Source organism: Saccostrea cucullata, unplaced genomic scaffold, assembly GCF_032062105.1.
Source record: "Saccostrea cucullata isolate Sc308-1 unplaced genomic scaffold, CSIRO_AGI_Scuc_v1 ctg424, whole genome shotgun sequence".
NCBI lineage: Eukaryota > Metazoa > Mollusca > Bivalvia > Ostreida > Ostreidae > Saccostrea > Saccostrea cuccullata.
Window position 1 is genome coordinate 463,951 of NW_026932916.1, and position 19,009 is coordinate 482,959.

The window sequence follows — 19,009 nt, forward strand, 5'->3', positions numbered from 1 at the left end:
GAACAAATAAATATTGCATCTTTAGGAATTCGTTTATATTTATTCGAAAAACAATCATTGTTGTTGATATCAAGTAAATTACCTGTAAAATACGATTGAAAACGTGCAATGGCATTATTTACATATACTTCCGGTATCTGTAAAAATAGAACTTCGATGATCGCAACTGAAAATTCTGGATTTTATTTACGTATTTTTTGCGATTGAATTTTTTGCGATTAAGACTTGATCGCAGAATTTCGCAAAAAGTAGCACCCCGTAGAAAAATCCAGTTATACGGTATTAAAGGAGATCCAAGGAATTATGATATATGCATCAAATCAAAACTTAGCAAAAGTTGATACATAATACCTAAATACCAGTTACTTGTTTTTGCAGAAAGAAATTAGAAGATTAAAAAAATGGAGGATTTGAAGCTACAGATCGCAAAGTGCGACCTCGTATAGTGTTATCACTTCTTACCTGCTATTCTCTCATTTATTTTGAGTTATTACCTAATATGTTATTCGTCACATTCATTCGGAACACCTCAAGAGAGGACACTGCAGAACTCAGTTGCAGTTGGTCATTTTTAGATTGTTTTACTTCCGCCATCATGTCCTCTAACGTTTTACTGATGTTCACTGAAATTAAAGTGTAAAGAGAATAATTTTTTCGACATAAAACATGTGCATTTTACGATCATTGTTAATTATTATCATTATAATTAATGAATGTGGATGAATTAGATGTAAAATTTTAAGTAACATCCAACATATTATATCACTCAACACATTATGCTGCAATTACTAATTAGATATATTTTTATCCCAAAAAAACAATGTTTAAAACTTTTTGATAAAATACTTTAAAAGAAAAAAATGGAAATAGGATAATTGAGAATCATCAAAATGAAGCTTCAGAGAAATTTCTAGTGCATTATTTTTTAATTTTTCAAGACTAAAAATCTATTTTTTTAAGAAGACTTTTTCTTTAAAATATGCTTGAGATTAAATAATTTTCATTAATTAAATATTGATTATTTATAATGAACATTTCTAAAGAAAAATTATCGGTAAATACAAATTGCTTTGTGAGCTCAGTAACACTTTTCATGAGTATTTTCAATTACTTAACTACTGAATTGTAAAACCATAGGAATGACTTACATCTAAACCTTGATAGATTATGCATTTCTAAATACTACTTATTTAATTTTATGTTGTACATTTATTTATAAATGTTCTCAATCATTGATGAACCTAAAATAAAAGGAAATCAAACTTTACTTTAAATGCTCATTTACTTTATGTACCTTTTTCTCCATTTAGAGAAACTTTTGATAAAAGATATAGTGTAATTAATAGTTTTTGAAAAGTAAAACTTTGAGGAAACATAATTCTCAAGAGACCATATTTCTGAAAAATGTACGCTTTATGCAATTCCTTCTACCATTAAGATGCAGTACTATTTATAAGAGCTTATATAAAGCAAAAAAACGAACTTACCAGATATAGAATTTTGCATAATATTTTGTGAGTTTTCGAGGTCTGACACTGATTTTAACATTGTTTTATTTGTTGTCATTATATCATTCCCCAGGTTCTCCACAGAGGTGTTCAATCTCAAAGATAACTGTTCATATTTTTCCTGCATCATTTCTGGAAATTTCTTGTCAATTTCCAAAGTGTGTTTATTCAAATCCAGAAGAGTCACTGACAGGTACCTAACTTCCATTTTAAGATCTGCAAGTACTACACTAGTATTTGTCTCAAAACGTTCTCTTTTCTCCTCCAACTTTTCCAAAACCTGTTGAATGTATTCGTCGACTTTGGTGAAATTTTCTGTAACAGCTCTGAAAGTTTCTTCATATCGCCTGTTTTCAAGCTCAAGTATTTGGTTGTCTCTTTTCAGTTTATCAACCTTCTGTTTTAAGGTGGCCACGTCTACGTCTGTTTTCTGTTGGGATGTTTCCAATGTCTCCATACTTTTCTTTAGATCCAGCATGTCCTTCATTAAGGCGTGAACGTTCTTCACCAGTGACATTCTGATGATCGTTTCTTGGTTCAGTAACTGTCGGAAGACGTCTGTATTTTTGGAGTCCGGGTCACTGATGTCCAGTAAAGATGAACTGTTGCTGTCCGTGAATATAGACAATCCATTTATTTGAATGAGAAAAGCAAACAATAACGTAAACCGCAGTGCTTTCTTCATCTTGAAAATCAGAGAAATGATAGCGATCCAAGAGAATATTTAGCCTTATATACATTTTCATATAAACTTTGACCTTTTATATTGTATGACACATGCGCAAGATGCAAATTCGTTAAAACATGAGTTGGCAAATATCAAAACTGTTTTCTCTTATTGACGTGAGTTAACTTCCTCTTTTATATTTTTGCTCTTTTTTTATAATGAAGATAAAATCAATTCTTATAGAAGTAAAATCCACTTACGAGAATAAAGAATATTTGAAATGTATGTTTATGTCAATAGAAAAAAGTATCTACATGTATTACGACATTTTCTTAACTTTTAGCAATGTTTATATTTTTATTGATTTTTTAAGAAATATTTTATTGTAGTTTGTTTTGGAGGTGGGGTGGGGAGGGGTGTCTTTTCATTTTATAAAAAAAAAGGAAGTTTACCCCTAAATATATACATTTCCAATGTCGTTGTTCGCGATAAAATTACAAATAATTAACATACTTTATTTATCCATCAATGTACCGGTTCATCGATAGGCGCGATTAAAAAAACACATGCAGGGCGGGACAAATAGAGTCAAGAAGCTGGGCTTCTAGCACGTGGATTGGCGGAATCAATATCATGTAAATATAAGGAATTACTGTCAGACTTTTCGATTTCATGATGATGATCAATGGATTGGCTTGTGTGATAATTTATGCATAAACGCCTTCGGCGTTTATGCAATTCATCATGCAAGCCTATCCATTGATCACATCATAAAATCGAAAAATAAGACAATTATTCCTTAAATATATGACTGCTTTTTTATTCATTATTTAGGCCTTTATACTTTAGCATTTGAAAAACGTCTTCTTTTAGGTTGAAGTGTTTCAGGAAGAAAAAAACAATGCCTTAAAATGTACCCACAATACACTTATTAAAAGACCGTGATAATTTTGAGAAATGTTATTTTGTAGTCTCTTTTTAAGCCTTCTATGAAATCCTTCATGTATTCTTCATGCAGAAAAACGCATGGTCGGCAATATTCAGTTTATTCTAGTAATTTTGCCTTTGTTCGTGATCTGATCTTTACAAATACCGTATATACTCGCCTATAAGTCGGTATTTTGGGAGTTAGATTTTAGTGTAAAAGTCTATGTCCGACTTATAGGCGAGTCATTAAAAAATTCGTATTTTTCTGGATTGCGAATCGTAGAACTATAATCAATTTCAACAGCCAAAATCTGGATATATTAAAATAATTTATGTATAATAAAATTATACATAAACTACATGTATTTTATAATTTTATTTTTCTTTTAATCTTAAGAAGGCATTTTTTTTTAATTTAAAGTTAAATATCGACTTCATTTCTAAGAATATTAATTGAAATCAGGGTAAAATATTAGAGCATTTATTAAAAATTAGCATCTGATTCTGGTAAAAAATTGTACCGACTCATAAGCGGGTCAATGGCAAATCCCTCCCAAATAACCTCAAAAAATACAACCGACCTATAGGCGGACTGACTTATAGGCGAGTATATACGGTATTCCATATATAATTTCCTAAATTACTTCAACTCTCTTCACTCCTTTAGCAACATCCTTTTTGCTTTGAGTTAAAAAAAAAGGAATTTGAAATATAGTTATAAAGTGGACATCCGGACAGTGTAGGGAAAAACCCAGCCGATTCATTGTGTAAATAATTGCCTTACAATTAGTGTGTAAAAAGTTAGTAATTATTTAATGATATCTTCAGATTCTATTTTCTGACAAGGTCAATGTATCGACCAAAGAAATTGCAATATTAATAATTTAAACGAGACTGATGAATCCTTCATCAACTTGTTTGTCAATTAATTACACCGTTTTTTTTAAAAAATTGCTTATTGTAAAGCATTTCCATGCGTATCGATCAACTGAGAGACACTAACCCCATATGCATGTAATAAGGATATATTGCTATATTAGTAAGGAAAGATCAAGATTGAAAAGTTAAAGTCATCTCGTTTATCATGAGGCGTTATTGTTAGATTATCATTAACGTCTTTGTCTAGTAAAATATCCAAATAATAACATATGTGTCAAACTCTGTGTATGTTTTATTCTTCTCATAAAGATTTTTAAGTAAACTTTGCTTCATATATGAATACAATAATAGGTCTAGATCTGCTAATAATTGAACGCAATTGATACTCATGGTAATTTCAATAGATTGCTAGAACACCTTATCTCCAAAACCTTTATAGACATTGACAATCATAAACTCAAGCAGTTTTTCATCATCAGCTCCTGAGTACTTGTATACAATTAGAGTGATATTTAACAAAGAAATTTACAAATAACCATTGAACATACAATTACATTTAAGAGTTCAATCTTTATTGAAATTATATGTAATCTAAAACAATCTATTAAACAGATCTGTACTTGTTGAGGTACATGTATGCGCTTGTATTTGCATTCAGTCTTTAATATCTGACTTTCAAAATAGCTCCCCCTTATTTCTCTTAATACATTAAAATATGATAATTTCTCATATTTTGCTGCTGACTTGGTAAGAATTGTTTTTTCAATGATAGTTCATTGACAAAGAGTTATGGCAAGTAATACAATGTATAAGTAATTTTAATATCAGATATGAATTTCATTTTTGAAAGTTCATGAAGAACATGTACTCTAAAGGGTTTCGTGAAATATGCAGCATTTTAAAAAGCGTCGTAGTTCATAACCTCTGATTTTTCAAAACTAAAATTTCTTAATTGACTATCGAGTCTTTAGCTTAAAATTATTTATGCACACTTTTTAAGGTCTTCCGTTGGAAACGGAAGACCTTAAAAAGTGTGCATAAATAATTTCTACTGATTCTGATGATTAAGATTATTCTTATTATTCTTTTTTTTTTCTTCCTAGACGCCAACTTTGAGGCCTCATATCTCACTCATTTCTCGATGGATTTTGCTCAAATTTTCAGACATTATAGACGATAATAAACTCTATCAGAATGCTGTCTAAAATTTCAAAAAGTCACTTCCGGTTTTGAGTTATTTCCCTTTAAACGAAAATTTATAGGCTTTCATTTCCAGACAAAGGCTCAGAGACCACAAAAGCTGGAGCAGAAATTTTACTGGTTTTAGATAACAGAAGGATTGAAGTTGTGCACATCGGTTTTTGTTTTTCGATTTCTGTATTCAAAATGGCGCTATATAGGGGTCAAAAATTAGAACGCCTAAAAGAGCGAAAATTAACACATATTTTCCTTTTTATCTTGAAAACTAAAAATATTTTGTTAAGACATGTAGAATAAAAGTTGTGCATAATTGCACGAGCTTTCATTTGATATCATTTAAAAGGGGCTGACCCTAAAATTAGGGATCTAGGGCCCTTGAAAGTTTTTGCTTTATAACTCAAAAAAGGTAAATATTTCGGAATGACTGTCGATTATGAAGGTTTGCTTTAACATCTTATTATCTCATGAAATTGTTTTGTTCGAGTCTTGTTTTAAATGAGCTAGATACATGACCCATATATCATGTACAGGTAATTCTTTTCACTCAGCACGTAAACGCGAGCTCCTCATGCGTGTAAACCAAAACAAACTTACTATAAATGATAAACATGGCTACATTGGATGCTTATATTTTTTAGAATAAGGTTCTTGAAGTGTTTTGTGTTTTCCCCCAAATTATCATGATTATTCACTGACAATTTTCCCTTTTATTTCATTTTTTTTTAATCGTATAAATCAAGTCTACTAAAAATGGAAGAAAAGATAATATTTTCTTTTCTTCTTATCATATAAAAACAACAAACAATATAGTGAGAAAATAAAACATAACTGTAAAGCATATACTATTCACAGCCATTAAGTGCACGCCTTTTACATTCACCTTGTTTGTTTACAATTATATAACGCGCCTCCCTCGATAACGCGGGGCAAAGTCGGTCACCGGGAATTAATCGGCGTGTTATCCAGCGACCCCCAGTCATATACACAAAGAAACCACAGAATGGATAAATTGAATTAATATGTTGAATCTTTCAGATTATTACATAGTATCTTTGACTGATTATGTCGCTAGTGCATTTCATTCAATAATTTATTTGCTGAATTAAACGAAAGTTGCATATAATTATTTTTTTTAAAGCAAATGTTTTTCTCGATATCGAGGTCATGATCTGTTTCACTTCAAATACCATCGAAAATATGCTCCTTTGATTAATTTCTACTAGTGATAGATTTTTTGTATCTTAACTTAAATGTACATGTATGTAAGTCAATATACGTTCTTTTGTCGTCGTTCTTAAAATGTACAACTGTATACGTCCCAAATATAAAAATATCGAGCGTTTTATCGGAATACATAAATACAAAATCCCACATTCACACGCGCCTCCAAAGTATGTAGATTGAGACACACATGCATAACTTATTCCATTGGACAACTAATTAACCTCGAACAAATACTTATTTTCTATTAAACTTGTAATTTTTTGCGAGCAGGTTTCCGTTTATTTTTTCTTATCAGCTCTCGTAATGCTTCATTAAGGTTTTACGGAGACATATAATGTACATGCATGCAAGTACAGAACATGCACGTTTTATAATTTTTATTATTCTTTATTGCTTAATACATACGTATCATCACAATTTAATACAAATATAATTGAGAAAAAACAAATCGGTATGGTATGGTATCAATACATGAAGAAAACAGCGCCTATAATGAAGTCACTTGAAGTGGCGCGTCTATACATTAGATATAAAAACTTTGAAACACATAATAAATGTTAATAAATATACTGAAATAATGACTGGACAAACGAAGAATGAATCACATTTTTTCATCTCTTAACTTAAAAGCTAAATGCAGAAATTTACCTAAATTACAAAGCTCAGAAAAGTTTTGTACACTTAATAATTGAACTAGTTTGAATGCGGATGGTTTTTTCCAGTAGTAACTTTTAATATATTTACTTCTCAAGTCCTTGTATAGGGGACAAATTAAAACAAAATGAAATTCATCTTCTATGGTATTTTTACAAAATTCACAAAATCTTAATTCCTTCACAATATTTCTATGCCTACCAGTTTCAATTGCAAGGTTATGAGAAGACATCCTAATTCTACTTATTTGTTTTTTATAAAGATTAGGTATTGACTTTCTTAAATAATATTGCAAGGTTAGATAATCTACAATGTGTCTGTAAAAAATACATTTTGTTGAACAATTAATTTCTGCCATGAGATTTTGTATGAAATTATCTGTTATTCTTTGTTTGATTACAGGAAATTGTTTATAAATCATTTCTTTGTCTTGTTCAAGCCAGATAAATCCTAGTCCATGCTCATAAAGTTTTTGTTTTATATTTACAACCCAATTATCAGAGTGTCTGCCGGAATATTCACATTCATTGAACAAATATTCATAACACATTTTCAAAATACAATTGTCAGTTTTTAACAGCTTGAACCAAAATTTAAAAATGCGAAAAATGCGAACAATTTTCATAGGCAGTCTACCAGTTTCAACATAAATCATGGCAGTATTTGTGCTCCTTCTAACACCTAAAACATATTTAATAAAGTCCAAGTGCACTTTTTCAATTTCACCAGCATTATGTCCACCCCATATTTCACAACCGTAATTCAATATGCTTGCAACATAAGTATCAAAAAGTGAAAACATTGTCTCAGTATTTAAATACATTTGGTTGATTTTTGATTTCATTGAAAACATTGCTTTTCTACCCTGGATTGCCAACTGTTTTTGTGTATTATTAAATTTTCCATTATAATTCAAAAGTACACCAAGATATATAAATTGGTCAACAATTTCAATTGGCTCACCATTTAAATGCCATTTTTCTTCCTTACGTATTTTACCTCCGTTTCTAAAAATAACAATTTTTGTTTTCGATATATTAACAGACAGGTTCCATTTCGTAGAATAATCATATAGTGTATTTAGCATTCTTTGAAGCTCATCTATTGATTCTGAGAAAATAACCATATCATCTGCATACATTAAAACAAATAAATTCAATTCTTGTAAATCAACTGGCACATTTCCTTGTTTTAAAAACTCTAATTCAAAGTCGTTTACATATAAAGAGAATAAAATAGGAGACAGAACCTCCACCAGCAGAAGTCCGTTATTGTTCTTGAATAATTCAGATAGCATTCCTGCATATTTTACACAACATTTCATACTAGAATACATTGACTTGATAATGCCAAGTAATTTCCCCTTAATTCCATACTGACTAAGTTTGTGCCATAATTGTGCGCGTTGTACAGTGTCAAATGCTTTTGTATAATCAATAAAACAACAATAAAGCCTATTTTTCTTTCTCAATGATTGATTAATTATTGTATGTAGACAAAATATTGCTTCAGCTGTTCCACGTTTAGGCTGAAATCCGAATTGTGCGTCTGAAATAACACAGTTTTCATTTGACCATTTTAACAATCTTTGATTTAAAACAGTAGTAAAAAGTTTACAAAAGCAACTGTGTAGACTAATACCTCTGTAATTATTTGTATCGGTTGCATCACCTTTTTTAAATACAGGTACAAGAATAGATTTTGTCCACATGTATGGAAAAATACCAGAATGGAATATTCTGTTAAATAAATTATATATAATAGGCAGCAAGATAGTTTTAAATTCAATGAAATACTCATTAATAATCAAGTCTGTTCCGTGAGACTTTTCTCTTTTTAATTTAGTTAGTGCGTCAAGTATTTCTTTATTAGATATTTCACAGTCAAGTTCTTCGAAAACGGCTGTATCGTCGTCACTCGGAATATCCCTGACGCTGACATTAACGTTTGTTCCAAGCTCTCTAAAATGTTCATAAAATCGATCAGGATTAATCACTGCTTGTTGTTGTTTATTTTTCTTACGGAAGTTCTTGTAGAAAGATTTTGGATTGTTTTTACGTAAATATTCTAACATGTTCCCTTCAGCACGCATGTAATTTCTCCGGAGCTTTGCGGATAGAGTCTTGTATTCTCTCTTTGATTCGAGCAATTTACGATGAGTGTCCGTTCCTTTATTTTTGTTAAAAATGCGAAGGTCTGTTTTATACACGTGGTATTTTCTTTTCAATTCTGGTGTCACCCAGGGTTTATCAATGGGCGTTCTGCATGAGTAATTTTCTTTACTATACCGTGTCTCTGTGTTGATTTTAATCTCGAAGAAAGGTTCCATGGCTTTAGATATTTCTGTCGTAAATAAATCAATAGATCTATCAATAGTTTCTTGATTTTCAGTCTCCGGGTGTTGTATACAGGATTCTAATACACCTAAATGTGTTAAAAGACTATTTTTGGCTTCTTCTAGATACTCTGGCTTCCACTTAAATATTCGAGATTGAGTTCCTTGAGTATTTGCGTGTTCGATTATTTCACCACGTTTATCGAAATCTTTAATTTTTAACTGTACATGTAATGGAGCGTGATCAGAAAATGTCGTAAAGTTTGACACAATGAATTTTTCAATAAGATCAAAAACATCTGGGGTAGATATACAATAATCAATAACACTTAATCCCTTCGTTCCCATAAAGGTGAAATCTCTATCCAAATTTCTACTGTGTCTTCCGTTCAGTATTCTTAAACTGCTAGCCTTACATAGAGTCAATAGTTTAATTCCATAATCATTTATTCCTCTGTCAGGGTTAATACGGGGGGGGGGGGGGTTAATACAGAATCCATTTCGTAAGACAACATTTCTGTCACTTCTTGTAAAATTTCATTGTCAAGTATATCATCTGCAATAAAGTCATCCCTGTCTCCTGTTCTAGCATTGAAATCACCTATCAGCATAACTTTACCAATCGACATATAGGAAATAATTTGTGTCTCCAATTCCAGGAAAAGGTCACAGTCGTATTGCTTGTAAAAGAGGAGTTATTTGGCGGAACATAAACACAACCGATATATAAATCACTATTCGTGCTGTTTAATGTTTTGCTGATTTTTAACCATATGAAGGAGTCGTACTGATTTTTTACAACACTAACAAATTGTCTCAGATGATTGCGAATCATGACAACAGTTCCGCCACCTTGTATGGCTTTACATTTCATTCTAGGAAAATAAAAGATTTCGAAATCTGCAACCTGTTTGTCATAATTTTTTTCTAACCAACATTCAGTTAATAGTATAATATCATAAGTGAAGATAAAACTTTGGAAACTTCTGTCTTCAAATTTATTGGAAAAACCACCATTTATGTTCCAAGATAATATTTTTAGATTTTCTTGCACTAAGCTGCATACATTCTTCTGTGTGTCCTATCTGTGCTGTACCGTTTCCCAGTCTACGTCGTCTTCTTGTTGATTGTCTTGGGGTTCCAACGGGTTATACTCTTCTCCGTCAATGATCAGTTTGTTTCTGATGAGTTTTGCTGTCTTGCCTCGTAACCTATCTTCATTCAGTTTTGGATATAACTGCTTTCGTTGCTCATATATTTCTTTCGGATACTGTTCCTGGATCCTGTATGGTGATGATGACAGCTTTGTAGCTTTTTTCCTAATCCTTTCCCTCTCCCTGAATGAGGAGAACTTAACCACGATAGGTCTCGGGTTTGTATTTTCTCGGTTAAACCGTCCAATCCTGTGCGCTCTTTCTATCTGTTGTCTGACGTTTGGGGTTTTCAATTCCGTCTCACAGAAATCGTTTATCAGTCTCACACAATTCTCCCTCCTATTTCCATTATACTCAGCTAGCCCATAGAACAACAAATTATTTTCCATACTTCGGCACTTGAGGTCCGTGATAGAATCCTCAATATTTTTCTGTGACTGTTTCATTTGTTCTACTTCTTTTTCCATTTCATCGGTTTTCTTTTTCAAAGTCCCCATGGTGTTCCCCATGTTACCTGTTATTTTCTTTAAATTGTCGATGTCCGATTCAAAGGTATTTAACCGTTGCGTAATGCCCGAGATTTTTCTATGTATGTCATCAACCTTGGTTAACTTTTTATCAATCTGCAAAAGTTTGTCAAATATTTCATCAACCCATTTTGGTTTCATTAGGGATTGGAGAGTGTTTGGATTTGTATGGGCGGGGGGAGGCGTCATGAACTCACTTACACGAACCTGACTTTCTACTGGTTTTTGTGTATCATTTCCTGATTTGTTTTCGTTTATATCCATTTTACATTTCTCAAAACCATCTTCATCATTGCCACTACCTGTATTCTCATCGTCCATACCTTTATTCGTACTGTATATTTCGACAGACTCATCGTGACCACTGTCCGCCATGACAGCTGTAATCACCCCTTTGTTTGGACTAACGTAAGTTTTATGACGAACACACTTTGTTGGGTTACTATTTTTCCTTTTGCGCTTGGTCCTGGTGGTATATGGCATATTCTAAACCATGTAAACTTCATTACAAATCGCGCTTTTCATATCAATTCAATTTACTTACTCAGAACTGCGAGCTGTGAGCTACTGCCCAGTCCGCCATACCAACCGGAAGCCAAAAATATACGTCGTCCTGGACTCGAACCCGGATCTCCCGCACATGAAGCGAGAGACATACCACTACGCCACGAAATATCTCTCACGAAATTAAAGTATAATGCATATGCAAGAGTGCCAAAATATACGCATGTAGAGCCTAATCTGCGTTTGAAATACAGACATTAGAGTGAACTAATTATAGGTCCGCAGAGTTGATTATGAGTTGTTTTTATAACGGGTAGCCCATCCTGTCCACTCATCGTCACGGTTTGTAACCTCGTAATTACACAAGTAAATACTAAGGTGTCAATCTATATATTTTCACCTATATTTTCCCCCTAAAAAAATAAATTACCGAGAGATGTATCGTTTTCTCCTATCATATATTAAATGACAGTATTTATGAACAGCTGTTAAAACACAGGCCTGTGTAAACGGTAAATCAAAAGAAAGGAAATCTGGGGTATGGAAAACAGAAAATATATATAATGCCTCATTCTCTGAAGATTACGTTGTCTTCAGATAACTAAAATACATGTACCAGTAAATTAATGTCCGTCGAATTTTATTTTAATGATAACATTTACTGGTGTGTACCTGTACACGCAGTGTGTCACTTTTTCTAAGCCTTCGCCCAAACGAACAATTTAGCAAATCTTGAATGAATTAATTTACACTTAGTCTATTCCTTCCACATATCCACACACATTCACCTATACCTAAAATCTAATAAAAATCAGATTTGTGACCATTTCTTTATTATATCAAGATCGGTTGTAATTAAGAGATCATGTAGGAGTATTAATATTAGTGTCCACTATTGCAAACTGTGATGTATCGTCCACGAATAATCGAATTTCATTATGTATGCCCTGTTACGACGCACTTTGAAAAATTACGCACTTTGAAAAATATTTTCAAAGTGCGTTAAATTTGGGACCAAATCAATGAACTTTAAAAAAATAAAATTTCTTTTCAAAGTGCGTTAATATCGACCATATAAACGCACTTTGAAAAATGTGTATGGCTTGGTCAATATTCTTGCAAATCTTAGATATGATATAAATAATTGAACCTGTTTGATAACTCTTCGGTATGGTCACTTTACGATATGAAAGTGAGCGATTTTGATTTTTCCATACATGTACTTTGAAAATTCTTTCTCCCTTAATTATTTTACTGAACTAATTTTTTTTTTACAGTTTTCATGCATTTTATGTAAACTAAAATTTATTGAAAAATTTTAACGTCATACCAGTTATATTGTTGTGAAGCATAGGCATCTGTACGGGGGGTGGGTGGGGGGGTTCACACAAATGTTTAGCAAATACATTTTATAGGCATTAAAAATTGGGGCTTACCTTGGGGGTGTATCCTTTTTCAATTTAAATTATTAAAATCTATAAGTCTAGAATTTGTTTTATGCATTTTTTTCAAAGTGCAATGCCACAATGCCCTCAGTTATGTCATTACAGTTTACATCCACCTCTGTTGCCTTGTGTCAAAAAGTTTTGCACCCGAGTCCTTGTTCACACGTGTGTGGCCGCAGAGAGCCGCGGGCATGTCGGTGTTAAAAATACATCGTGTACTCCGATAGTTATAAATGGAAATAATTGTAAGTGTACCAGTAAGTGACGTTTCCAACTCAAGGGAAAAACCCGAAAAGAATATTTCAATTGCACAATTTTACGGGAATATGCTTGTACATGCAAGTTTAATTATATACATGTATTCATTTTTACATGTACAAAAGTGGCCAAAATATATGCACACTTTTGAGAGATATATCCAAACCTTAGTCTAGAACAGATGCTCTAACCCCTGTGCCACATGGGCGGTGCTCAGATTTGAAGAATTAATTCAAGACATTTTTATCAAACTTAAGTATGCTGATACACTTTAACCTTGCACTTTCCTGTGACCTTTACCTCACTTGTCTTTAATTTGCATTTTCCTTAGTATTAAAGAAACCATCTGAGATATTTTTATGTAAGCTTATGCATTATTTGAAGGGGATTTTATAATCTATATCCATTTTTTAAGATTTCAATTTTTAAGAAACTATTCAAGATATTCTCAATAAACGTCATACATTATAACATTAATACAGATTTTAATGTTGCATTATTTACTAATATACACTTGGCGATGCATTCATGTCCTATAGACATATTTCTAGTTAAATCCTTAGCTAAATCATAGTGTTGAACCTAATAGATTCTTCCGATTTGATACTGTATATGCTCAGAAAAAATAAGGCTGAACATATCCATTCATTCAGACAAGTCAAGGTTCCTGACAGAGAAACTGTAAATTCGCTACAGTATTTGTACCTGTGAAACATTGTTGATACATGTATAATGCAGGGTGGGACATGACCTTGACTCAAGTTCAAGGTCACTAAAGATAAGATGTTTTGGCTGGATTCATGGACTAAAAGAATATATAAAAAACGTGTGTACTTTTCCAGTCGGTAATACACATACCGTATGATCCCTATTAACCACCCCTGCCCCCATAAGCGCCCCATAGGTCTTTTTTCAATTATTAGAAAACAAGGGCCCCCTCTACAGTGATTAAAATCATCTAGAATCGTATCAAAAGTCTGCCAAAATTTGAACAAAGTGAAAATGTAACTTGTCTATTATCCAATTTCTCAGTGGAAAATGAATCATATCGCATAAATTGGGTGGATTATCCTCTCTTAAAGTAAAGTTCGACATTATTTTAGCTGTTCTTTAAAATTTTTGAAGTATAAGAATGACATTAAATATTAATATGAAGAGAATACCAAAATAACCGCCTCCTTTTCGAAATTTTCTATGCGCCCGGGGCGGTTAATAGGGATTATACGGTATTAGATTTTTATAACAGAGTTTGTCATTGATTGACGCAAGGTCATTTAGAAAGTTCAAGTTCACATACATTCCTTAAATTTACAGCGTTTTTCATGGCGAAACATTGCTTGACGCAAGGTCATTTAGAAAGTTCAAGGTCACATACATTCCTTTACAGTGTTTTTCATGGTGAAACATTGTAAGTTTCTTCCTTTACAAGCCTTTAGGTTGCTTACTTGTATAACTTTATAATGTGGCTTGACCTAGACTCAAGGTTACGTCTTCCTATCCGTAGCTCCAACGGAAGACCTATTCGTTGCTTTGCAACGAGCTCGGCTCTAGTTGTACATATCTTTTGTTGCCAACCAAATTAACAAGCCAAGACTAGATGACATTCAAAAATCTGATATCACAGGGTTTTTTTACTACATAGTTCCTCAAAGTCTGTCAAATGTCCTTCTTCCACTGAGGACAGATTGAAATCTTTTAAAACTTTTTAATATGAGCTGGACACAAAGAGGCAAAATATTATCTGATTTTATTAAAGTAAAACACCGGAAAAGGTTGTAATGGGTATTCCTTCGCTGTAATAGTTTGATCCACTTTGGCATCTTGCCCACACTCTGTCTCCTTGTTGAAGATTCAGCGTCACCACGTTGGATCAAGAATCTTTACCCCTTCCTTCGTCAGACATTGTCATTACCTTGGCTTCTCCATTATTAGATACATACAATGTGTCACTGCTATATCTCTGGGTACTGATATAGAAAACATACTGTCCATCCATTTGGGCCGTAAAATTCATTTCAATGTTTACAAAATAAATTATACTAATTTAAATTCATTAATTTAAAAACATATCTTGATGGATATTCATTTGCAGTAATGACAAGTAACATTTTATAACTGATTATATTGATATATTAGCATACTCGTACGTGTTCCAGAAGGAGAATACCTACCCTTAAATTCTTTCAACAAATCCTGATTCGCAATGATGAGGTGATCCACTTTCTTTCTCAGCTCTTAATTTGTAAAAGTTAAGTTATCAATCCTCTTCTCAGTCAGAATTATGTGCGAGGGCTGTTCGGAAATTATTGAGACAATTACATTAAGGACGGAGATAATTTAATGAAAATTCATCAACATTTTATAAAGAGCGAATAAAACACTTATGCAAAATTTCGAATTCCTATGACGATAAGAAAAGTTTTAGTGAAATGATAAACATGCATATGTCTATCGACCCGAAGCAGCATCGCTACGTCATTTAACGTCACGTCAGCTGGAGAGGGTTTCGCATTCCTTCTTTGTAATTACATATAACAGTACAAAAATCAAACAGTCTCTTTTCTTAAATTATTCCTTAAATATGTATGCTTTTGCTACGCGAGTGTAAAAATTTCATTTGTGGGAAAAGATGACTTAAAATCATGCAGTGCCGATTTATGCAACACAGGTCAACGATATTAATACCGTAACGATATTAATACCGTACATAATAACTGATGGTCGCCCAGAGCTTTTGATTTTACTCTGGTTGAATTAATTGGGAAAAAAATGTATACCAATGAAATTACAAACCCTTACTAATTTATTTCTCGTTGTTATTCTTTTAGCAGGTCGTTGAGTCTGGAACAGAGTTCTACATTGCGCTACATAAAATTTTAGGTATCTTCGCTGCTCCGCCCTTGACGTCAAAATCCATTTTTTCGTTCTTAGCAGATTTCTCTACCGCGCTTATTTTTTTATGATCTCCGTATTCCTGATCAAAATTCTGACAAAGTTGCACAACATGAATTTGAATTTAAGCTGAAAAAATTATACACATAAACAGAATTATTTTCGCTCTTATTATGGGTTCACGAAGAATTAGAACTTTGGTGTTACATATTTTCAATATCTGATTTCGAGACTGCTCCGGTTACCCCTACTGATGACGCATTATATACCATTGCACAGAAAATATTAAATATTTGTGAAATATTTTATGCTTTTATTAATTCTAAGTGTATGTCTAACTTATATGCAAATTTTCACCGAAAGACGTTCATTAGAAAGCAAAATATATACAATGTCTTAATAATTTTCGAACAGCCCTCGTATGTAATGAGGAAAGCAAGAAATACGAGGGCTGTTCAATAAATAATGTCCTCGGTGCTCAGAAAGAAGCTAAAGACGCTTTTCAATGATTTATTCTTCATGATTTTACTAATTAATCTCTTTTAAGTAAAGTACATGTCCGTAACATTTTTTATCCAATTTCTGATCGTTTGTAGAACTCATTTTTGGGTATGACCCTTAGTATACTGGAAAATGGTAGATCCAATGATTTCCCGAACTTGTTTCTTCCTTCTGAAAGGTGTTTTTTCCAAGTTTGGAAATAGAAACAAGTCAAAATGTCAAAGATCTGGCGAATATTGTTAATGTAAAAAATATTAACTTTCTGTTTATCCCGAAAACACCTTAACTCTTCAAGGCATGCGGGTTTGGATGCTGTCTTGAAGAAATTCAATGTAGTGGATTCCTGATTATGGGTCCTTCCTCTAAAAAACCTTTTGATTTTTTGGCCAAAAATTTGCTTTCTAGACTCCTCCAGAAATTAAATAGTCTCTCCGAATACGATTTTGAAAAACAATACCACTAATGTTTAAGAAAATTACATATAAATCTGTCTTTGTGCTCTTGCATACCTGTGCACTTGTCAGACATTCGCCGTTTTTATCAAGTACATCTTATGGTAAATTTTGTTTCTAGGGTTTTAAGCAATAGATTCATGTTTCAATATCTGTTTGAAAATAAAACAAACGTGAATAACTACAATTACTGATATTTTAAAACAACTGTTAAGACTTTCGTAAACACTGTCGTTTTCACTCATTTTTCAAAATATAGGGTGACCTTTGAGTACTAAGCTTTTTTACCGTCAAACGTTTCTTAAATACAGTGTAAACTACCCCCGATGTGATGTCTATCAAATTTGCTATGTGTCTTAAAGTCAATCACACATCATCAAATATTATTTGTTGAAATTTGGCGAACAGTACATAAGTTGTTATAATTTTTGTTGGCAAGGAGGGTACCCATTTTTGATGCCCATTGTATAATTTTTTATCATTGAAATCCACCTGCTCTTTTGTCTATAAAACAGGCATTGGTTGCTGAAATTGTCACATATATCAGTAAATATTTCTTTGGGATTTTTAACAAGTTTTACGGCAGCTTTAATGAAGCTTTTATTTTCACTCTAGTTTACAAATTCTTTAACATTCATTTATAATGCAGTGTCTCGAAAAGCCCTTGTTTCCCCGCTTCTCACGATAAAACTATGTGATGAAAAGTGGTCACATAAACTGTTATGAATTCATGAAAGATTCAATAATGAGAGAAAGTCAAGTTTTATGTCATATGATATCTGTAATATATGTCATATAGTTCAGGACATTATTTATTGAACAGCCCTCGTAAACATAGAAGAGATTCTCTTAACATGTCGATATTGGAGTAGAATTTCAGGTTAGACCAGGTATTTGATTTGGGACACATACCGGATCCCATAGATTATTCTTCGGGACATTTAATTTTTTTTTTTTTTAAATAGACAATTTCTCTCCTGTTCTTTTAAAAGAATTGTAACAAAAGCAAAACATGAACACTGCCATTATATTCTTTTGGGAGGCAGGGGTATCATTCTGTGGGGTCTTTACTCACAAAACTTTTGGTTTTTAAATTATTTTAGCGAGGAGAAAAAACATGTGATTAAGTGTCCAAATATCTAGCATTATAATTTGTTGTATTTTTCTTTCATTATACTTATCATACCCCCGCTTGAAAAGCAGGAGGGTATATAGTAATCGGATGTCCGTCCGTCAGTCCATTTGTTACGCTTTGGGGTACCCAGCTCTTATCCGCAACTCCTCTCATACCATCGAATGAAATTTGATGAGACTTGCACAGAATCCTTATTACATATTGCCATTGTGACCTCCTATTTACTTTTTGGTCTGACACATATATTTCGGGATTCTCACAGCAAAACATGGACACTGCCATTATATTCATATGGGATGCAGGGGTATCATTTTTTGAGCCCATTGCTCACAGTAACTCTAGTTTCCATTTTTTCACAAAGCAGTTAATTTTAAAGCATTTAACACTATTATTTTACATAGAATTAAGTCAGGAATTTTAAAAGTTTCGGCGTTTTGAATTAAGCTTCACAACCAATAGGTACTAGCTTCGTACTTGTCAGGAACGATGGTTGTTAATAAAGTTCGTGGACAAGTTCTATCGTCAGTGCGCTATTTGCTTGAAATCGGTAAAACTCTGCTGATAAAAACTAAACGTATTTATCCAATTTTAATAAGTAATGATTAGGTGTTTTTCGATCTTTAAAATAATATACATGAAACTTATGGAGATAACGAACAGTATTCAAGTTCAAAAGTCCATAAAACAATACAAAGTAGGAACAGAGCAAACACGGACCTCAAAACATCAAAGATGGGATCAGGTGCC

The 19,009-nt window shown here is 32.5% G+C and overlaps 3 protein-coding genes across 3 annotated transcripts in view; all 3 read right to left on the reverse strand.

Moving 5' to 3' along the window:
• The window catches only part of LOC134236475 (multimerin-2-like), a 33,968-nt gene extending 31,760 nt beyond the window's left edge, over nucleotides 1-2,208 (reverse strand). The window contains exon 1 of the mRNA XM_062718660.1: nucleotides 1,488-2,208. Coding sequence (XP_062574644.1) covers nucleotides 1,488-2,193 — 706 coding nt within the window. The 5' untranslated portion in view covers nucleotides 2,194-2,208. The remainder of the gene's footprint in view (nucleotides 1-1,487) is intronic.
• The window catches only part of LOC134236474 (uncharacterized), a 77,449-nt gene that overhangs the window by 21,351 nt on the left and 37,089 nt on the right, over nucleotides 1-19,009 (reverse strand). The window lies entirely within an intron of this gene.
• Nucleotides 1-19,009, reverse strand: part of LOC134236478 (complement C1q-like protein 2) — a 67,414-nt gene that overhangs the window by 1,284 nt on the left and 47,121 nt on the right. The gene's annotated exons all lie outside the window — the stretch shown is intronic.